The 24,308-nt window shown below is 32.4% G+C and overlaps 2 protein-coding genes across 2 annotated transcripts in view; one reads left to right on the top strand and one right to left on the bottom strand.

Moving 5' to 3' along the window:
- The first annotated feature begins 1,092 nt into the window (after positions 1 to 1,092).
- Positions 1,093 to 6,925, top strand: LOC132735674 (protein FAM72A-like). Its single transcript, XM_060722657.1, has 4 exons — positions 1,093 to 1,502; positions 2,552 to 2,629; positions 3,452 to 3,576; positions 4,527 to 6,925. Exons 1-4 carry the CDS (start codon positions 1,330 to 1,332, stop codon positions 4,610 to 4,612), a joined length of 462 nt encoding a protein of 153 aa, XP_060578640.1. The 5' UTR covers positions 1,093 to 1,329; the 3' UTR covers positions 4,613 to 6,925.
- A 42-nt stretch (positions 6,926 to 6,967) lies between these two features.
- Positions 6,968 to 24,308, bottom strand: part of LOC132735673 (cilia- and flagella-associated protein 54-like) — a gene marked incomplete at its 5' end in the record, with an annotated part of 102,448 nt that continues 85,107 nt past the window's right edge. Inside the window, 16 exon segments of the mRNA XM_060722656.1 lie at positions 6,968 to 7,728; positions 8,355 to 8,438; positions 8,855 to 9,017; positions 9,453 to 9,717; positions 10,219 to 10,469; positions 11,045 to 11,216; positions 11,680 to 11,805; positions 13,473 to 13,719; positions 14,290 to 14,446; positions 15,331 to 15,439; positions 15,827 to 15,951; positions 17,174 to 17,191; positions 18,245 to 18,423; positions 18,847 to 19,026; positions 19,862 to 20,037; positions 22,652 to 22,678. Of these exon segments, the coding sequence (XP_060578639.1) occupies positions 7,603 to 7,728; positions 8,355 to 8,438; positions 8,855 to 9,017; positions 9,453 to 9,717; positions 10,219 to 10,469; positions 11,045 to 11,216; positions 11,680 to 11,805; positions 13,473 to 13,719; positions 14,290 to 14,446; positions 15,331 to 15,439; positions 15,827 to 15,951; positions 17,174 to 17,191; positions 18,245 to 18,423; positions 18,847 to 19,026; positions 19,862 to 20,037; positions 22,652 to 22,678 (2,405 nt within the window).

The raw sequence follows: 24,308 nt of genomic DNA, 5'->3' as shown, positions 1-24,308 counted from the left end.
TTTAATCTGGGACAACAAAAATATTTTGTCCCAGGTTAAACATGTGATATAAAACAGAATCTTTCTATTTGAAAGAGCATGTATAAAACACTGAACTATGTGACATTATTTCACTATTATTTTCAAACGGGCAAACCATAAGCATAAATAATGAAAAAAATATTAACAAAATTGTTTAAATAGTAATTTTATGTCATATATCACTTATTCGTTATTAAAAATGATATTAAATAGTACACTTAAACCAAAAATTTAAGAAACAAATGTTCATTTCGTAGTCGAAAAGTTCATTCCGCGAAATGGAGTCCATTTCGCAATCTATTAGTACCGCTAATTAACCTAACAGATTAGTCCTAATTAACCTAACAGTTACTAGAACTTATAGAAATTAGTATATAATCTTATATCTTTTTTCTTTAATTTATCCTTCTAATTCATCTCTAGACGGTTTATATTGAAGTATATTACACACAAAAAACAAAATCTGCAGTGGTAAAAAAATAACATACCATTATACATTGTGTATTATCAATAACACTGCTTAACAAATAAAATATAAATTTGCAAACAGTACGTGTCCTTTCTGTATCAATGCTGAATTAAAACATGTATACAAAAGCATAAATTTAACAGATTAGTGAAATAAATCATCATTTGAACCAAGTGATACTGCATTTAAACTTTACCTGAAGGATCATTCAATTTCCTACTTTCATAACTCTATGTACCATATTAATTGCCAATTAAAATCCAATTTAAACTCTTACCTTTAGAATGATTATCAAACTCTAACATTAATTCTTTCTCCTTTTTAGATTTCCTTTCTGATCCCATGTTTGAATCACTGCGAACATTCGTTACTTCACAAATATAACCATTTACATGTTAAAACTTAAATAACCTGTCAACATTTGTGTACTTCCTATAACCGGAAACAGTTAAAGGATGATGGGACTTGTGTCAAAAATAACCGGTCGGGTTCACGAGAGGTCATAAAACATGCTATGACTTGTTGCTGGGCAACAAAATCAAATTAACCAATGAAAAACATGCTAACAATAAACAAGATTTTATAACCCAATCAAATCTATTTTCAGTTATTGGCTTTATAGCACGTGCATGACGCAGCGTCCAATGTTAGTATTTTGTACGTTACAGTGAAACATTAAAGACATTATCGGGAAAACACTTCTTAAACTTTGCTTTAATTTTGAGTAAGAGGATTTCTTATTTCAACCAACTAAAAGTTGAGTGAAAGAAATTTGGAAGCTGCACAGATTGCTATTTTAAGATAAGTGACGTACGATCCTACTTTCGGTTTGAAACGAAATGGCTGAGTTTGACAGTTCAGAAAAATGTATCAACCCCTCTTTCCGCAACGAAGAAGTTTACACTCTGGACTGTTTGTATTGTATGAACAATGTCTGTGATAGAGGAATGAAATCATTTCTTATAGCTGACGAACAAATTGAGCTTTATTCAACAGATGAGGTGGATAAAAGGTGAGTTGGACGATAAATTGCTACTGTAGATCTAGTTTTTACTCTTTTTTTATCTATGAACCGCCTTCGTCTGGATAGGCTATATAACCAGTGTCTCGTGTGAATGACCGTAGAATTATATAGATTTTATTTCCTGATCAAACACAACGAAAGTGGGAATCCAACCAGGGTCGCCCTGTTCATCTAACACTCTGGTCTCAATATTTCGACTGCAAGTCGCACCGATTTTATAATCTGATATTTCATAGATGTCTGTCTTTGCGAAGGGCGACCAATGCCTATATAAAAAAAGCCATAAAGCGCACAATTTGTTGGGCTATCTGGTTTACCTGTAATTAAACCAGAGGGTACGAAACGCAATTAATTACCTAAATTACACTTAAATTATGCTCTGATCAGAATCAGCTGCATTTGGTTCAAATGTAGGCATGTTTCCATTAATTATGATAATTTGGGGCGTCCGTGGCCAAGTGGTTAAGGTCGCTGACTTCAAACCACTTGCCCCTCACCGCTGTGGGTTGAGTCCCGACAGGGACTTTGGATTCTTTCATGTGAGGAAGCTATCCAGCTAGCTTACGGAACGTCGATGGTTCTACTCAGGTGTCGATGTGACGTAAAACCCAATCAAAACAAACAAAAAAAATTATGTTAATTCAATCATTAATTTAATCATCAATTTTTTGGTCTTAATTGTTTTAAAAGATTTTCACCAGGCTAAAAGTAAATAATAAACATAATTTCAGTTGACAGTTTGCAATGCACTAATTAGTATACCATGTACATGTAGGTTTCCAATAAAAAATGCTAGTGTTAAAATAAATGCTTCATATTGAATATAATTTAATATCGGGATACTTTTGTATCTATATATTTAGTACATTCGCAAGACTTCACTATTCACTTGATTTTAAATAAGAGGTCTATGGTAGATTAGATTTGGTGTATTTGTTGATAAACTAGCCAGAAATTAATGCATATGTAACTTTGAAAATTGCATGGCAAAACTGACAATTTCATAGATTTATTGGAATATTAACTTCTATTTTCAGTTGTGTAGCATTAACAGATGAGAAGTATAAGGCAGATAAATGCAAGTGCCATATTCAAGTTATGGCGTGCCTCCAGTGGTAAGTTTTAGGTAAACTTGTACACTATATAGTTAGCTCAGAGAGGCATCAAGATAATTTTGGATGGACGATAATGGTTTAAAGCAGCACGCCTCCAGAATAATGTTTATTTTCATGAAAATTTTGAAAACGTACTTTAAAAAGTAAAATGTGAAGATAACAAGGAAAGTTACTTACACATTGCATACAACACTTACAATCCACATAAATTACCGAAAAGAGGTCAAATTATGCAAAATTCGCACTTACGCAGTTAGTAACCTAGAAGAAATATGGTAATGAATTCTGCAAAATCTGTCATTTAAAGCACATAAAATTACTTGAATCATGAATATTTCTAATGTTTTTAAAATCTTAGTACGTTTTTCTCAAGTTTATTTTTCTTGAAATTTTTTGACTCATCTGGAGGCATGCAGCTTTAATAGCAGAAAAAAAATCTGAAATGGGTAAAGTAGTTCACGCCAAGTTAATTAGGGAACTATATACATGTGAGCAGAAATATTGTAAAATATTGACATGCTTTTTACAAGGTACTGATAATTTGTGTTTCAGGTGCACATGTTTAATTATATTGGACGGTATCACTTATATTAAATGTCAAGAACACTCATTTTGTAACCGTCTCATTTCAATCTGTTTATATGTTATAACAATTTTTGTCCATTTATACATCTGTGGTTTTCAGAAATTTGAAGTACAAGTGGTATACGATACAATACAGTGATGTCAAATGAAGTATAATTTTGCAAAAGTTAGTTTTTATGTTACTGGTAATAAATGATATGCACGCAAATTAATTAAAACTTTCATTTTTTTTTTCAGTGGAAATGTTGTAGGCTACCATGTTTCAATGCCCTGCAGACCATGTCTTCAAGCTCAGAATAATGGACATTACTGGATGTTTTACAGAAGTGCCACTGTTCCATGTCCAAGACTTAATACTCATGGTATGATTAAACATAAACCAAGTTCAGTAAGAACTGAAATTGCTTAAGATCCATTTCGGCAAGTTTCAACAGTTTTTACTGTTAAAATAACGAAACGACCATTCGTAAACAAGTTTTTACATTTTACTTGTCACTGGAATTGAGTGACTATTTTGACTGCTGTCAGTAAACTTTCGATAGCCAAGCACTCAAAGAGTTTTCTAGAACAACTGTTATAATAGTTTGCTTCATTTTTCCTTTAAGAAATTAAATGCTTCATTTTTCCTTTAAGAAATTATATAATTAATATCATATTCACTACATATGCATGTGCACAGTTTGGCTTCTGCAAGTTTTGTGATGTTTAATAAAAATTGATAACAGAATTTTTAATAAAGTAATTTGTTATAAAGTAGACATAAAGACAAATAAACAAAATACAAGTCTACCATTGCCAGATAGTGTGTTGTTGCTATTTGTTGAAGTTTATGATATTCACTAAATGTTTTTTGCAATGTTTTAGGCTGAAATTGGGCTTAATTCATACAAGTACATTGTATATTTACCCTTCGGAAAAGTTTCCCCTTAAACAATAAAAAAACGAAATGATCATAAATTTTCATTTTAAGAAATTCAATATTGTATGCAGTTATTTACAGTATATTTTATTGTTCCATAATTTCATCAGAAGTGAAGATGTTTTATATATTTTGCCTCGTCTGACATTTATAAGATGGCATACAATTTTTCAATTAAAACGGGACAATAAATTTATTTCCATTTTAATTTAAAGTAAAAAACACTGAATATAAATTATATAGAGTTGATATTAATAGACTGCTTTAGAATAGAAGCTTTTCAAGATTATGCAACTACATACATTGTAATTTATAGTGAATATAATTGTCTTTGTAAAGACTCGATATATATGTATGAATAAATTGATATTGATATAATGATAACTTTTTCAGGTACAGACACATTGGTATGGGGAGATTTGTCGCAGTGCGATGAAGACAGTATTTGTGATACCTATTGGGGTGAATGTGAGCGATGAAACAATAGCTGACATGAGTGATAAAACTGGCATTTTTAATTCTCAGACTAGATGCTTTGTCCTACCAATTGATGAAAAGTTGTTTACATACCTTCATGAAGTTATATTGTGTGGAATAACTTATTTCGAGTGCACATGTCTGTCACACCCATTGTTGTGGAATAATGTTCTCCTTACATGGCTAACATGCTGTGTTCAACAGAGCATTTTTCTATTATATTTAAAAGTTATGCATGACAAGGTTTGTGTCCTATGTACAGCTTATGATGCAGGTTTATAGTAAAGTTTGATAAATTATCTTATGGAATACATGTACATATTTTGACAGGAAGATAGATATTCCATATATGATATAATATACAAGTGTAAATTGGAATGGTGTTGGCGATATAATACCATGGCATTATGGTTTTATAACATAATTAATATATAGTTTACATTTAGAGGTATACGATAAAAGATGCATTTTGCATTTTTACCACTGCTTTGGGCACAACATGTCGGGGCTGTAGTAAATCAGCGAATCAGGATTTTTTTTTTCATGTTCTGAGAGCATGGTCCTGGAGTAAAAAGCTGATGGGTTTGCTATTAATAACTAGTTGGACCACTATAAATTTTTATAAAATATTTTCAATGCCGTATATGTAGATTATTTTTTGCCAGATTTTTATGTTTCTGGTTGATGTACATTTACTTGGGCATACTTGGCATAATAAAAAAGCCTTGCCCTCTGTCTGTGATAACAGTCAATACCAGTGACCATTTCCATAGAGTTTAGCTAGAAATTATGTAATTAAATAATATTAACCCAAGGCAGCTGGAATCAAGTGATTAGCCTTTGCCATCAATATAGAGCTAGGCCAGTTTGCACTTATTTTCAGTCTGACCAGACTTAATGCTGTTGGTACTAAGCTGAATTTTTGTATTTTGATATTGAATTCCCTTAAAATATATATATATTGTTTGAATTGTAAGTATAAATATTGTTTGATTTGTAAAAAAAGAAAACTTCCAAAATGCTTGTATGAAAGAAATATGGTAGTACAGTATATGTATGTGTATATTTTATATTGCCTTTAAAGTGAACGGCACATGAAGGAAATCACAGCTAAATGGTTTAAACCATACTTGTAGCCAGAACAGTTTTAGATTTACAATGTCTATTATCATATGTGCTGAATAAAGACATTCTATGTTACAACTATTTCAAGATTTGACCACAAGATTATAGGAACACTATAATTTTACTATAGATACATTTTTTATAAAGATATTTCATAAGATATAGCTTTATACCCTAACATTTAATGGATTGTTTCAGGACAAGGGTTTTAAATTAATCCCATTTCATTGTGATCTATGTTAATGTCATATTGGAATTTAAGTTATAGGCAATATACTTTCCCTGTTAGATTTGTTACATGGACTTTTACTGATTTAAACGTTGAATTGTTTAATATTAGTGCCGCTGCGAGATGTTTTGATTTCAAAGTGCTAAAATAATCAACATACACTGTTGCCTAGTAAGACTACAAAAATAGGAGTCCATTTATTTTTCATCAGGAGTGCATTCCAAGGACACTCCCAAAACTTGGCAACCATTTCATAATCTGTTTGGTTATTTGGCAACCTTTGTATAAATGAAGTTTTATCTTCTCTATTATTTAGACTTTTTCTATTCACCCAGACAACAAGCACTACATCTTATCTTTAAGGTGGCTGTCTTTGAAATTAAATACCAGTTCCTGTACTTAAACAATAATCAATTTATGAGCAGTTTTATAGGTAATTTTTGTCCGAATATTTTTTTCTTGTTGATGATGAGAATTTATTACATTGTATAACAATGTCTTTATGATTATTCATATTGACATTCCACTGACACCAACAGTTGATTTATTTATTGTGCACTGTTCTTCATTTGCTCGAATTTTGTAATTTTGTTTATTATACAGAATACTGTTAACCCACTGTGATTTGGCAGTGACCCAGTGAACCTAAAAATGTGTTAGTCATCTGCTACTGGTTTGCTTTATCTGTTCTTGATCAAGAGGTGGGCATTTTGGAAATGGCCTTTCAATGAGGGGTAGTCATTTATTGAGCAGTGGCCTGTTTTATAGAAATTGCCCTTAAAGGGAGGTGGTCATTTATTGAGAGGTGACTTTATCAAACATTTGATTGTATTAATAAAATTGCTCATATTATGACATTTTGCTGAAAGTGCTGAACTTTAGGGTCAATAAATTCTCATTTATTTTTGTTTACATGTTATCTGTTGAACAGAATTTTAAATAAAAGAAAACTCATTCTGATTGTTGTCATGTTTTATTTTGTCCAAAGCAAATTTGAATAAAATTTATTTCAACAAAATAATATAAACGAGTTATCACAGAAATTGGATATGCATTCTACTGGACGGAATGTTATCGATATTACTAATATGTATGGAAAATTGTTATGCAAATAAAATTTTCAAAAACTTAAGTAAATAAAATCATATGAAACAAAATAATCATCTTCAATCAATAAACTAATCAACTTCAATAAGAACGAAAACAATCACCATTCTCTTTTTGCTACATCACATTTTAGCTTCCAATTTGAATATGACGTGGATGCTAAATCTAGCTGTTTGCATTTGCTTTGTTTCTTTGCATGTTTTTTTTACATCACAGAAAATTGTTCCTTGATAAATTGTTATAGTTATTCACTGCAGACATTGTCCAACACAGTTTTTTTTTTATTCTGATTTTTCTTCTTTTTTTAAAACAAATAGTACAATAAATACAAAACATTAGTTACCATGAATTAACAACTGCAGTGTTCAAGGTACATGGCAATTTATATTCATGAAATTTCTGGCTTTCTTTTTTGAATCAATTTCATTATAAAAAAAATACTTATACTTGAAAATGTTTGTATAATTGTCACCTAAAGAAAGTTTAGTCATCTGTTCACATTAATGTTAAACATGTCCAAAAGAAACAAAGCTACATTGGAAATAGCTTAAGAATCCACTGAACCAGATCTGTGCCTTTGACTGTAGCTCCAAAACTTGGGTCAAATAAGGCCTCCAACATTCTCACATTTAGTCTGTTCACGTCAAACGGGAACCCCTAAAATATAAAACATATGTCTTTAACCTCAACGTATTCATTTATGCACTGGTGAATACTTACAAAAATTTCAATTCATTGTCTCAACTATTAGCAATATCTGAATATTTTTCAAAACAAATTAATCTATAGATGGTACCAATCTAAAAATTTGTTCAAGAAATTGTTCCTTAAACATACTACTAATGACATGTGTAAAAAATGTTGCATTGCTATTACTGAAATGTTTAAAATCATGCCCCATCTATCCCCTACCCTCAATTCTATTAATGGACTTTCCTATGAACTGTCCATCATTACTTTTAGGAATTTCAACAACGAAATTCTAAAACTATGCAGTCAGCAGTATAAGGTCAGTTCAACTTCACTACTCCACATGCTGACCAGGCTTCAACTGAACTTAAACTGTCTGATATTATAGGCACTGGTGTTTAAACTTTAAACTGCTTAGCCTTTGCCACCACTATAGAGCCAGGCCAGTCTGCAAATTCCTGCAGTCTTGCTAAACTCGACCAACTTCAAATTTTTCATTTTGATATCCCCAAAATTTATTACAGACAGTTTCAAAACTGGAAGTTAGAGTACATGTGAGAAATTCAGCAAGTTAAAAATAGTAAAAAAACTACCTCCATTACAGATGAAGATGTGTCTGGTTCAGCAGTTGACCCGAGGATATTTGTGATGTCATCAATACATTGACGTAACAGATTCTGAAATAAATTTTAAAGAAAATATATATTTGTAATCAAGTGAAAAAGCTGACTGATCACCAAAATGCTAACAAAGTGAGTTTTCAGCTTTAGAAGTAAAATTGGAACCTGGAAAAAAAAAATAATTTTGACATCAAAATGTTCTAGGACTCAGATTTCAAACCTTCAGCTGAACTGAAGAAGGTGCCTGCCTCTTAACTCAGGGATTATGGGTTGAGTCCTATTGTTGTAAAAGGCTATGTTTCTAAGTAATGACATCCGTAAGTTCCAGGAAGGTCAAATAAGATTTCTTCACAAATAATGTTAAAACTAACTGCACTTAACTTTTGCTCAGAAATGACCATGAAAAGTTTCTAAGAAACTTAAGTTCAGAGAAAGTACTTGAAGGAAACAACTCATTTTAACCAGCATCTTACTTCTAAAGTTTCGTCTTTCTTGACTTTTGGAGACAGTGCTTTTAGTCTCTGTGAACTCTTCTTTGCTTTTGGAGTGGGTGTTGGTGCCGTGGTGGCAGGCTCTTTCTTCTTCGATTTATCTGTAGGGAGATAGATTTCAGCCCTCTGCATTAGAACTGCTAGTCTGTAAAATAAATTTCTTTTGGTTGAACATATACAAATACATCTAGTTTAAAGCTTCAAGTTTCCAAATAAAAAAAAAAGTTCCAAAATTCAAGTTTTAGAAAAATTGTATTCAAAATTCAAGAAATGTATAAATACAAATGTATTCACGACTTCACAATCCATTCTCCCAATGGAATGAAGATGACTATATCTATCACCATTTTACTACCAAATTACTCAAAGAGTAATTTCAGAATTCAATGTTCCAAATCTCTACACATTATATCATTTATATGCTTAATTTATCATAAAACTGGCAAAACTTTGTCTATGTTGCATCATTTAACATGATAAAACTGTGCATCATTTAACATGATAAAACTGGAATAAGTTTGTCTATGTTGCATCATGTACAAACATATTTAACATAGTAAGTTTGTCCATGTTCACAAACCTGTCATGAATATCATTGAGCTGGGAGATTTGCACCCAGGATATCCTTGTGGCAGTATTCACAGAGCTGGCATTCTTCATGTTTAACGCATACATCAACAAGACCCGGCTCTCTGGACCAGAAGCCTCGGGTCTGGCTGGGTCGGTCTCCTCCAGGGAAGGTTGGTACCATTGTAAAGTGACCTCATTTTCAGCAGGTGATACTATCGGCTTATCCGAAGGTCTTGTAGGATCCTTTGAGCTACCAGGGGGAAGAGGAGCTATACCTGTGCAAATAAATTTTAATCTCATCTGTAGCTTTAAATCTCATCACTGTATAATGTCTTGTTCAGTGAAAATGCATGTTTTACTTATTAAAAATGCAATTTTCATGTAATTTTGCTGATTTAAATACACCCAAGGGATCACTTTTTACCAGATATTTTTACATGTACTTTACCCTAAGCCTACAGGCACAGTCTAAAATTACCCATCCATGTCTGCACTGTTTGTTATTTAGGCATTACTTATTGTGGATCTTTTCTCTAAAAACGATGAATGGTTTTGTCCAGATTGAAATATATGATATTTAGCAGGGTATGGGTGAAGCCTCAAAAGTTTCATAAAAGAAATCAGGAAATATATCTTTTCATAAAAACAGGTAAAATTTAATTTGTATTTATAAATTTGAATATTTTTATAAAGAACATATGAGTCTATTTATAGGTTTGACTACATGTAGTCTATTTATAAGTTTGCATATACAATGTATCTATTTATAGCTTTACCTGGTGTGGTTATATCTATATCAATCTTGATCTGAGTTTCACCTTCAATGTCTGATGGATGTGTCAAATTTGTCTCATATGACTTTGTCACAATCTGGAGCTCTGTGGCTGGCTCGGCTGGTACGCTGAGTTGGAGGTCATTTGGTGGGTACACAGCACAGCAGTCAGTTCCATACTTTTGAAGGTTCTCACTAAGATAACTGTGCATTCTGTTCAATCTAATAGTCCATGTACCAGAGAATAACATGGATCTGAGAATGTAACATAAACAGTGTTATTATACAAATATTTTTCAACATTATGCATGTACATCAGAAACATGCAACAAGGACTTTACAAATTTACTGGTAGGGGAAGTCCTCAGGTGCTCTCTTGAGCATCAATTGCTACACAGTCTGCACCTTAGTTGAACCACTGATCTTTCTATTTTTCTAAATCACATCAATTCTTTACTGTTTATATGGCAAATTTCTAGTTTTACCGATGGAGGAAGACCTTGGGTGTCCCTCTTTCCATTATTTCAGCCTCAAATGTGCTCATAAAAAGCACCGCTAACATTCTGTAAGCTAGCTAGATAGGTTCTTGACAAGAAAGAATTAAACGTCCTTGCCAGGATTCGAACCCATGGAGGTGAATGTCAAGTGGTTTGAAATCAACTACCTTAATCACTCAGTAAGGCATGTGCCCAATTCTTTTACTTCGAAAAGAGTCCTTAGTGGAATCAAAGCCAACAACATTGTTGAAGGGAAAGAATTTCAATTCCAAGGATCCAACAGATCAAAATATTTCCTCTTACTTCTTCAAAAACAAACTAAAATTAAATTACCTCACTACATCATGATTGAGAGATGTGTCACTTTCCGCATGACTGATAAACCCAAGGTCAAAATCTGGTCCAAGGTCACCAGAAGAATTCTGGTTTACATCTTCCTCTTGTTTCCCACTAGATGCAGATATTGTTGATGTGCTACATAAACGCTGGAGAATTGTCTGGTATCCTAAAAGCAAATCTCAGCAATAAGTTTTTGTGACATTTCTTTTTAAATCTTTATCTTATAAGCCATTCTCACAATGTCATTACATGAGTTATTGTAGGAGACTTTCAAATCTACAGAAATCTATGAAATGCTTTTATAATCTGTTCCTTACACTGCAGTGTTAGTAATAAAATAAATGAACAGCTCAAAGTCATTTTTCCTTGTTTTTCTTATGATTGGGTTTGAATGCTCTTTGCCTTATTAATGCAAGAAATGAAATGTAATTATGAAAATTAGCAAGCTCTTTCAAGAAGTGGCACTTGCAGTGGATTTAAGTACAATGTGTACCAATATTTGTATTTTTTGTATTTAAATATCAAGATGTTAAAGACAATACTAAATTCATGTACAGCAGCAAGTAGTGAACTAAATTTGTTCTTTGAATTAATAAAAAAAATCTAGTAATGAATGTCTTAAGTTATACCGAGGAATTGTATCCAACTTAGGTCAATGGCAGCCTCTTTAGCTTTCTGTATCAGCTCATCATAGGTGTCCACATGTTTAACTTCCTGAGCCTCTACCAGGGGAGCTAACTCTTCTTCTATTTCATCTATAATACAATATATAATATAATTAAAGGCATTTAACCTTATGTTAAGGTATTCCTTATAAGAGAAGGATAATTGTGAAAAATATGTTGAAACTTTATCACTCGTACAAGCATAAATAAATGAAAAGCATTGAAAATTCTTTGCTATGTTTTCCCAATGTGTTGCAAGTTTGAGGGCAGCATGAGTAAAACTGCAGTGTGATCATAATGAATAAGTCTTTGTTTTTGTAATTCATAATTTGATAATAAAACAAGACTATTATATTCAGAACAGGATAGTGTACTGTAAAATACTTTTAAAAATGAAATTAATGATAAATAAACTTAAAAATAATTTATTTAACAAGGTTCCTTAAAAGTTTTTTTTATGTGGAGAACTTCTTTTTTACTGGACTGTTATTTGATATGATTTCAGGAAAAGTACAACGTATGTTGGTATATTTGGGTAAATATCAACCCAGACATGCTGCCCAGTCTTTAATTGATGCTAAAAAGTGACTTATATGTAGCATATACCTATAACTGACTTAGACAGGTTTTTAGGTGATTTATAAGTGACTTATATGTAATTTATAGTTCTCTTATAGGTCAAGTATAAGTTGCATATAAGAAACATATAAGTCACTTAAAGTCATTTTGGTAAGGGCTGATTTAATTTTGTGTTGAGTAATTGTCATTACTGATGTACATGTAAATGTTTACTCAAAGGCCTTGGAGAAGATAGCTTTTGAACTATCGTGTTACCCTCGGTAAATAAAATATATTTATTAATTATTTATTTACTTAATACTGCATAGTTCATATTGTGACAATCCAGCTTTATTATTGGCATTACAGACATTTGCGTAAGGCTCCTCAGTAAAATCAGTAAAATCACAGATCTGTAGTCTAACTAGAGCGATAAGAAAATACAGTCTGATACATGTATATCCCCCCTTCTTGAGGCCTCAAAAATGCCCCATTTAGGCCCTAAACACTGTTTTTTTTTGAGAAATGTTGGTTAAAAAAGGTGACCACTTTTTTGTCGCCACCCCCATCCAAATGTTACATCAGGGGGTTGCCAGAAGGGGGATGTGCCCTCTTCTGTTTGGGGGGTTTGAAGAGGGGCGGTAGTCCCCTCATCGCCAAGAAAATTTTGGACATGTGACAGGCTAAAAATGGCCTTAGGTCGATCTTAGGGTAACTAGTAACCAACACTGAAAAGCCTTTTACTCTATCTCAATTCATTGAGCACTCTGAAATCAGTTTTGATGGGAAAAAAAACAACGCAAAATAGTGATTTTTGGCAATTTTGAGACGTACCCCCAAACTCCGTTGCCATGGTAACAGGAAATTTACGATACAGAGGCTATGGTCTAGTCAACATTTGTGCCAAGTTTCATCAGTATTGAAGCATTTTTCATGGTTTCATAGCAGTCTGAACTTGTTACAGGAGACTTTTCAATAAAAAGGGCCATTTTTCGCAATATGCTCATGGGGTAAAAGGTTAAGGGATATTGACAATATGATTCATTCTTCTTTTACTTTATTCAAAAGCTGTTAATTTTATCATACTATTCTTATAGTTATAGTATTTTTATTTCAAACTAATATTTTAGGCACATAGAATAATTACTGTTTCACACTATTGCAACTTGTTTAACAAAAAGTTTATAAATTAGACAAACTTTTGTAGACTTTCTTCTTTTCTCCGAGAACGTATCCACCAACAAGGTCAAGGGCAACAAAATCTGGCATCTCTTTTTGAGCCTTTTCTGATAGTTGCTGTGATGTCACGGCAACGTCTCCAATCAGCAGTAGCCTGTTACGCTGTGTGTTAGCTACAGCAGACGCACATCTTATAGCTAGCCAAGCTGCGTGTCGCTCTTTCTCTTGTTCGTTCATATTCTCCTTTGCCTTTTTCGATTTCTTTGACTGAAATTAAAGTTTGTTTCTTTTAATTTTCTCAAAGCCATATCATTTACATTTACTGACATATTTGTAATGTCTAATTTTCAGCATGATGCAAATAATAAGTTGTTTATAATATGCAGGTTGTTACCTTTATAAATGATCATATACATTGTACTAAGCATAAATTTTGTTTGACTGCTTTTTAAAGTCTTTTTAAGCTTATTGTTAAGAAAATCATATACATGTACATTGTAATTTCAAGGTTGCATGTAATTATGGTACATTGATGAAAGTAATTCTTATGGATGGGTGATATTTTAACAAAGGTAAGTCAGGTACTCATTTCTTAGATATCAAAAATAATGCTTTTTAACATCTTGAATGGACTTGTTCATCTTTTAATCTGGACAAAATCATTCATCATTTTATAGGAACATTTCAAAATAATTACAAAATGATCATAATAAGACAGAATTTTCAGTTGCACACTGAAGACTAAGCATTAAGAAGAGGATTTCACAGCATAATTGGTCTTTATTTATTGATGATTTAGAGCACAGGTATGGTTGATATATGACTGTATTTTCATACCTTGGAGTATTTTGTTCTAGATGTTTCACTGGAAGTATCCTCACTGCCACTTTCAGCACCACTGTATATATCTATAGATGAACCTTCCTTCATAGAGGCTATACCACTGCTGTTCATATATATCAGAGCTATCTCCAGATATGCCTGTCTTATCAATCTGAAAATATCACTCAAGTTTTAAGTTTTCTTCAAGAAACTTTAAAGGCCCATTGGTACTTGAAACATTAAAAACAAGATTGTTATTCATATGTTACTATCTGAACAGTTTGTCTGCTGTAAATTTGAAAATATGGTTAATGCAGCAATAGCAACATACCGAAGACAAATATTACGACTTTGTTTATGGTCCAGTGTGTCATCAAATTGAATTTAGACCACATCAAGTTTTCTGATACATTGAGATTTTTTCTTGCCAGTTTATATGCATGTTTCTAAATACATGTATCAAAATTATGAGTGTGTGACTTTGAGAATTGAGTACCGCTCAAGCCTGTGCTAGGGGGCCCCGTGAGGGATGTTGCACGCATTCCGTATCCCTTATATACAGACTCAATCAAACAGAGTCTGCAATTCTCTTGTAATTTTGTTGTGATTAATGCTTCCAAGGGATCACTTTGTTTCCAGATTTTTGTCAGTCTAATTTTAGAGCCAAGTGCACGATAAACAGGCAATGTTAGCACTGGACAACTCTGCTCTCCATGTTAAAACAAGGTGGTGGTTTTTGTGGGTTACCTTCTGAATCAAGGCAGTAAGCCATTTTGAATTCAAAGGAGGAAAATTTTGCCACCACATTCTTCCTGGCAGGCTGTCAAGCAGTTTACCAGTACCAGTTGCTATCCCTTTTGCAAGGCATTGTTATTTCTTCTGTATATGCCAGAGCAGACATACAGTGTGAATTACTGTAGAAAAGATTTCATGATCAATCACAATGAAAATGACCTGCACCGTTCATAAATAAAAGCAGAGTTGCCAAATTCATAGTCTTATCATCTACCAACTGAGCTAATCCTATGGTTTATAAAACAAGGTTTTAATACATACCCAAGATTGTGATCAGTGGAGTGTGAAATCTTGATAGCATCAATTAAAGACTGGGCAGCATGTCTGGGTTGATATTTACCCAAATATACCAACATACGTTGTACTTTTCCTGAAATCATATCAAATAACAAAAAAACTTTTAAGGAACCTTGTTAAATAAATTATTTTTAAGTTTATTCATCATTAATTCCATTTTTAACAGTATTTTACAGTACACTATCCTGTTCTGAATATAATACTTTTAGTAGTCTTGTTTTATTATCAAATTATGAATTACAAAAACAAAGACTTATTCATTATGATCACACTGCAGTTTTACTCATGTTTCCCATTTATGATAAGCAAAAGTTGTGTCATAAAATAATGGCATATTCATTTTAATTTTGTGTATTGATACAAATTTACCAACTGTTTTCAAGAGTTCTTTTAGAAGTTAAATGATCGGGAAATACTAAAACAAAACACAAATATTCAGTTATATGTACAATATACTCACCTATGTTGAGAAGGAGCTCTGCTTCAAGGTATGCCTCTCTTGTTACACTGACCTGAGATATTGCCAGAGCTGTTTTAAGAACTCCAAGAACATCCGACCACATTGGTATAGGTTCCAAGTCAGCACTATATCAAATATATTAATAAAAGCTGTTAATGCATACAATATTTATGTCATACTTAACATAAAAATAATCTTAAGCCAACTAAGCAATTTAACAAAAATTAAGATTAAAATTTTAAATTAATCAGCCAACAGTATAGAGCCTGGTCAAACTGCATGGACGTGCGTATTGGCCTGGCTCTTTACCGGTGGCAAAGGCTGAGAACATTCAATTCCAGCAGGTTAGAGATAAACGTATCCTGAAATAGTCCACATTTTTTCTAAATCTTTAATAAGCAAGATGTATGAAACAAAAACTGTCAAAAGAAGGGCACATAAGACTATTCACAGTGCTTGATAGTAAAATAATAGTCTGCACGGAGTAATAATTAACAAATGGAAATATTTCATTCAAAATATATAACATAGTTATGAGATTTAAATATTGCAAGTTCACAAAAATGCCATATTTCACTTAAAATCCATGCCATGATGTGAGTCATTGATAGTGACTGTCAATTATAATTCTGAAAACATGAATTATGATTCAAGCAAAAAGTAAAGAAAAAAACATAAGGCAGATGTACAAAATGAAATGCTGGCAAGTATGTGAATTTGTGCATGAATAAAATAAGCATACAAAATCTTGATAAACAACATTTAAGCATGAACAAAGACAGATATAAATGCATGCAAACACAAGTTACAGCTTATCCCATGCCATGTGCAACAAGTTCTAGGTATATAAATTTAAGTAGGATTTACTTAATGGTACGCCCTTTTGCATACTATTAATTTTGAGGAATATGAAGCAGGCATCTGAGTAGAACCAACAACTTTCATATGAGCTAGCTGCAATAACTTCCTTATCACATACCGTATATAATACATGTACTTTTTTATTTTCATTTTTCTTTGTTGGATTTTAAGTCACATTGACAATGTAATTATCATATGGCCACTTTCCAACTTTATTAATGGAAGAAGACCTCAGCATACATGTAGTATCAAGAACAAAATATAAAATTTAGAAAAGAAAAGCTGAATATAGATTTCCTAAGCCAAGACTGTGAAACTGATAAAACAGGTGAAAACTACATTCTAACAGGAGAAAGAAACGGGGAAATAAGATAAACTACATAATCTAATTCTAATACTGAAAAAGAAAATGGGTGACAAGACAAATAATCTATCTACGTGTGAACAAGTGGTTTCTGGGAAATAAAAAGGAAAAAATAATTTTACCATTGACGCTTGATAGTTCTTCAAACAAAAATACATATTGAGTAAGAACAAGTTCTTAAAAAATTATGGCTGTTACAAATAAACCTGTATAAAAGGACCATCTTGGAATGTCAAGTCAAATCTGTTTGAAAGGTCCATTTAAACAAACAAAATCTACCTTTTTAATGGGTGGTCTTTTGTTCAAAATTTTGATATTTTCAATGTGGTTAGTAGTCTTAAAGAAAATTGGCCTTAGCTCAAAGATGGTAATTTACACAGGTCTAACTGTACACCTTAATTGCAATGTTAATCACAAATTTTATTCATCAATTGAAGAAAGAAATGAAATAAAATCATACATAATGGTGAGCTATACAGATTTCTGAAGATGTTAATGCATGAAGAAAGGTGCATTAACTTTAACATCACTCAATTAAATACATCTAGAATTAATTGATAAAACAAATTAAAAATGAAATAAAATCATACATCATGGTGAGCTACACAGATTCAGTTAAATCAAAGATTACATTGTTGTGTAAGGATTTAAGTTAACCCAACAAAGTTAAAGTGGATATTTTCTAAAAGGATCAGCAAACAAGAATTTCTTGCATAAAAACTGCGCACACTCATATACATTAAATGCAAAGGAGACAATCATGCATTAATTGAAGAAAATCAGGCTTTAGCATGTGCCACTGTTGGACATCTTTTAATAAGCATGACTCAGGGTGCCATGTAAAGATGGCTGACTGCAATGAGGCAGTGCAAGACATTATGCAAGAATAACCCTAATGCACACTTTTTTTTGCTTTAACATCTGCAGAAATCTGAGAACTTTAAGGATTTCCTACTCCTGTAGACTCGGTGTTTAAATGAATCCAAGTACTTCTGCAGGTGTTAATGCATGAAAATAGGTGCATTTACTCTAATATCAAACACAATGTAAGTATATCTAGAATTAAATGATAAAACAAATATATAATGCACTCATTTGATACATTTTCTGACACATTAAATTATCTTGTTAAGAAAAAGGGAGGTAATTTTCTAAAAATCATGAAAAAGGGGGGTAATTCATTCAATACTTACGAGTTTCTGATATTTTTAGCTACATTTCTAGCCATAGCATGTCCAACACGAAGCTTGATTTGTACAAGTCTGAGGCAGTGAGGAAGATAAATATTTCGAAGTGGACTGTGAGGGGTGGAGAAATACTGAAGCCGCCCCTCTGGATAGAAGTGCTCTATTTTCTCTCCTAAATCTTCCATCTGTAGGAAAACAAGAAAAAATTGTTATCAATTTTTCTTTTTCAAACTGTTTTAGTAAGTTTTGTAAAAGCCTTTCTTTAAGACTAGTTTTTCAAATAAAAATCTTTCAGAACAATGAAACTTGATTATTTACCGGTACATGTAATGTTCATATGTGGAACTTAAACTGGACGTGTAAGTGACAGGCCTTTAAAATGTAGTCTTTAACTAGAGGTAGTTCCTTAATGCAGTATTCTACAACATTTTTGTTTCTCACTCAATAAAATGTATACCTTAATTTCAAATTTGCTTTCAAAAGAAAGCACAAAACACAAGGAATGCATTTGTATATCAAAAATATTTCACCATATCTATTGAATGTACACACAGCAACAGCACAACATCAATGGTCATGTCTTGACAATAAATAAACATAAGATATACCTGTTTGAGAATGACATCTTGAGCATGAAGATAGTTTTCCATGGTTCTCTCGGTGAAGATGATACTATCATCTGTGTGTTCAATAGCCTCTAGATCTGTCCTCATCACTATAGCAGTAGCTTTCAGTTGACCACCAGGTATAGACAGGCAGGGAACATGTGACAGGCTGTTTATACAGTCCTGAAACAGACACAGAATATGTGAGAATATATAAGAAATTGTTACAATCCTGAAACAGGCATGGAACATATGAGATGTGTAACAGTCATGGAATATACATGAAACATGTAATAATGTATCAGAAGTTGTTTATTATAGTCTTAAAACATGCACGGAACATGTGAGAATGTGTAAGAATCTGTTTAAAGAGTTCTAAAACAGACATAGAACATGTGAGAATATGTTAATAGTTGCTATATTTATAGTCCTAAAACAGACATGGAGCATGTGCAAGTGTTTACAGTCCTGAAACAGGCATAGAATATAATATTATGAGAATGTTAGTTGTTCATAAAGTCCTGAAACAGACATTGAACACTGACAATATGCCCATTTGATACAGGTATGGAACATGTCAAAATGAGATAAAAGTGGTTTGTAAGTCCTATAACAGGCATAAAATACAGTATATTATAAACAGATCTGACACAAGCATTAAATATATGAGAATGTTAATTACCACAACACCTATAGGAGATCATTATCTTTAGTTACAAAGGCACTTAGAATACCTGATAATGGACTTATACAGTCCTAAAACAGACACAAAGTGTATACAAAATCCTGAATCAATAAGAACACATGAGAAATATACTTACAACATATTCAACATTAGCATTAAACACTTTAAAAAAATTAAAACCCTTTCATCCTTTGAATCAAATTTGGAAGCTTGAATTGTAATTATCGTCACTTAAATGTTTCTTTTAAAAGTATGACAATTCATAATTTGACAAAACCTAATGTTAAGCAACATCTTAGCATAATAATGCAAATAAAATCTAGCTGATCTTACCTGTAGAAGTGAGATTGTATGTTCTAAGTTTTTGCCTTCTATAATGTTAAGACTGGCTCCCTGCATCAGGAATTCAGACTGCTTCTCAATATCACCACAAGCTTCTGCTTCACCCAGACCTTCAGCACAATACTGACGACAATCTGCAAGCTCCTGAAGCACCTTGTTGTCACTTCCTGTTGACAGACAACACATCTTCATTGTTAAATACAGCACATATATATACATATAGGAACTTCAATTTAACCCCAATAGTAACTGCATAAAGTCAAGCACACAAACAATGGTGCATGAATTCCTTTTAATTTGTTTGTTTAATAGATAACCCATCATTAAACAGTATGACTATTTCCTGTATAAACTGGCAAACTGAAGAATGATCAACATTGTCAGTGCTTCTAAATTCTTTACCAGTGCATAAATCTCTGTATGTAGCGTCCAATTTCTCTCTATATATCTAAAGCAATCAGCATTTTAACTTAGCCAGGGCTTCTGAACTCTTTCTCAGAGCATGCAATATACAGATCTCTACAAGAACCTTCCAACAAAAATGCTTGGGGTGTGGAGCTCCAAACCCCTTCAAATCCAAATGAATTGTATATTTGTCAGTCCCAAAATCAATTCCCCATTTGTCAATGAATTTGGATTTTAAGCTGTTTGGAGGTTCATACCACAAGTGTATGTACCTTCAAGCTATACCATATAAATTAAATTTGACATAAAATGAAAATCTTATAGTTTGTATCCATCATCATCTTTATAACTACAGAATGTTTAGCAATGTTATAAGAATTCAGGCCATGTGTTCACAAAGAAACATCAAAAAAGTGCTTGAATTTCATCTTGTGACAATTTAATGCCATTATCACAGCTACTAATGCTGGCTTACAGAAAATGCAACTGACCTTGCTAATGTAACTTCAGCTGGTCCTTAGAAAGTACAGAATGCATATCTGGTTTTTTAGACCAATGTTTTACTTAATTTTAAGTTTTATGTTTTGATGCAATTCTTAAGTGATTAAGTAGCTTTAGCTTATAAAATATTAATATACTAACATAGACCAAAAGAAACTTTGGATGTATTAAATTTGATCCTGATCTTGATCCTGATTTTAAATCTTTTGTGAACACTAGGCTAGATGATTTTGAAAGCTACTAGATTTCAATTATTTAAGTTTAAGTTTTCTTTTTAATTCTAGCTGCTACAGAATATTTAATAATACATGTAATTAGTAGCAATTAAAAAGAATTTTTAAATGACTTTACATTCTAACTTCTATAATATCACATCGTCGGATACCCACGGCCGAACCATTAACATTTATATTGATTGCATGTTATGTGACATGTTTATCAATCGTGGGTATCAGACGATGATAATATCATAGCTTGTCCTGAAAGAAGTTTACCCCTGTTTTGCAACACGATGGCAAAAACGCAAAGTGTTTGTGTTGCAATTTTGTAACCTAACACAATTATTACATCTAAGAATAAATCATAGTTGATAAATGAGTTTTTTCCTGCTGCATCAAGAAATGTACAAGGCTCAAAAGAAAGGAAAAGTGGTTGAAAGTAGTAGGTGCTTTTAAATTGGCAAGACCTGGAATACATTTAATTGTACTATAAGGCTTACGAGACATGATGCAGTAGTTTGTTTATCCACCAAGATAAATGTTACACTGACATATTTTTAGCACCAGAAGTGTTTAAATCCAGTATCTTTAATAACTAGCTAGAGTAAGCATTACATAGTTGGAGTAACAATGACCTTTCTTTTAAGGTCATAAATCTGATATTAAAATGACCTTGACCCCATAGATTCAGATTTCATAAAAATTATACTTTTTTAATGATACTTACTCAATGCAATATAATTGGACTACACCTTTCATCTGCAGTAGTTAAAAATTTATGAGGTCCAGGTAGTTGCAACATCACAAATGACCTTTGTTTCAAGGTCATAAAATCTGATATTTCAATGAACATGACCCCATAAATTCTTGTCTTTAAAATATGAATAGCTACACACTTAAATATATGGACTTTGTCATTATTTTTATAACTGAACATTATCAAGCACAAAAAACTGCTGATAACCTTTTACAAGAGAGGTCAAGGTTACTCCAGCTACATACAATAAGTATATAAGATAATATCTAACCAAATATGTAATAACTATATTCATAGCATTATTTATCAAGATACTATGAAAAAAGCTGAGAAAGTAATTAACAAGTCCAGTCTTCACTGAGTTCAAATTATTTAATAAGCTTTTAGTGAATTACCGAGCTGCATAAAAGAAATAATAGAGATGTATTTAATTACCTTGACCAATAGGTAAATGAGGTTTTTCTATGTAAGGTAAGCAACTCTTAATAAAATATGGCTTGCCACTTAAGATCTGGAATTTTTGGTTTGGCCAACTGTTTTTTTTTTATATCCTTTTAAGGTCAGACACATGTGAATATTCTGAAAAATAACTAATACTCATGCAGTGTCTTAAGTATTTCAATGTTTGTCATGTACTGGAATGTTAAATGTTGGTTTTTTTCCAAAGGATTCTCTTCAACAGTCTTGCATGGAAACTGACGCAGAAAAAAACAACACTTCTTCTTTTCAAAATATTTTATGGAGCGCCAGGAATTTTGGATGCGTAGGTCATAAACAGCAAACAATCATTATTTTGTTTTAAGCTATATCTCAGGATTAAATACATTCAATGATACTTCCATGAAAATCCTAAAGTTGTTTACCAGAAACCTCATTTACCATGAATATCTACTAACTTACCTAATTTCTCTCTTATTTTTGGTATGCCTGAATTTTTATCATGTCATAAAATATGAATTATATTCTTTTAAAGTCATTTTTGGAAATTCTACATAAAGAAGTCATTTCCCTACAAACTCGTTGATGGCAGGTGTTTCAGTATCAGTATATAATATAAATGAACTTGTGCTATTAATATTGAATAATTCTGTGACGAGAAAATCAGTATGTTTTCAAAGCATTTCAGATTTCTAACTTATAGCCTATACTCAATTGGAAGGTGAATAACAGAATAAGTAAATAATAAAATCATCAATTAATCATTAAAAGGTTGAAACAGCAAAGCCTTTGTCACCAGTATAGCCAGACTAGTATGCAAATCAATACAATGTGACGAGGCTCTTTACCAATGGCTGTCAAACTTACAGTTTTATATCATGATATCCCTAAAATGAGTGAATGGACTGTTCTAAAATTCAAAGCAGGACAAGTCATCACCTTAGTACATTAATGGATTAAGTCCTTCTAAATTTAATAGGAGTTGACCAGTTATTGCACTAAGTAGACAAAGTCCATTACACAAAAATCAGCAGGGTAAGGTTTTAAACTAACATGCAAACTACTATGATACTTATGTATCACTTCTACATTTATACATGTATACTGTGCATGCAATATTGTTATTTCCTGAAACTGTTTTTAAGCCACTTCAGCACTGTTATGTTCATATACATGTAGCCATATTCCAGCTTTACTTGTTCAGGAAGACCTTTTGTGTATAATTTGAGACACTACTAGCACATGAGTAGAACCACCAATATAACCTTCAGTAAGCTAGCATCATATTTTTTTCTTCTAAAACTAGAACTGCCACTATCATGGCGTGAATACCACCGCATACCACTTTGTCAGAATCAACAGTGGCCATTTAAAGCTCAAGGACAACCTCCCTGCCAAATCTGAGGTTACTAAGCCAGTGCATTGCTAAGTTATGTATTCTACATGCTTCAAATGTGAAAATGTCAAAATCAATACATTGCGGACAGGACATTCTTTAGCAATTGAGAAGAAAAGCTTTTTTTTGTCAAGGCCCCTGTGACCTTGACCTTTGACCCAGTGACCTCAAAATCAATAGGGGTAACCTTATAGTCATGATCAACATCCACGCCAAATATGAAGACTGTGGGTCAAAGGAATCTTAAGTTAATGGGTGGACAAACTTTTTGAAGTCAAAGTCCCAATGACCTTGACCTTTGATCCAGTGACCTCAAAATCAAAAGGGGTCATCTACTAATCATGATCAACATCCATGCCAAATATGAAGACTGTGGGTCAAAGGAATCTTAAGTTATTGGGCAGATAAACTTTTTGAAGTCAAAGTCCCTGTGACCTTGACCTTTGACCTGGTGACCTCAAAATCAATAGGGGTCATCTACTAATCATGACTAACCTCCATTCCAAATATGAAGACTGTGGGTCAAAGGAATCTTAAGTTATTGGGCGGACAAGCTTTTTGAAGTCAAGGCCCCTGTGACCTTGACCTTTGACCTGGTGACCTCAAAAACAATAGGGGTCATTTACTAATCATGACTAGTCTCCATGCCAAATATGAAGACTGTGGGTCAAAGGAATCTTAAGTTATAGGGCGGACAAGCTTTTTGAAGTCAAGGCCCCTGTG

This window comes from Ruditapes philippinarum, unplaced genomic scaffold (assembly GCF_026571515.1).
Source record: "Ruditapes philippinarum isolate M1 unplaced genomic scaffold, ASM2657151v2 ctg741_1_1_1_1, whole genome shotgun sequence".
Classification (NCBI taxonomy): Eukaryota; Metazoa; Mollusca; class Bivalvia; order Venerida; family Veneridae; genus Ruditapes; species Ruditapes philippinarum.
This window is presented reverse-complemented; position numbering and strand designations above follow the sequence as displayed.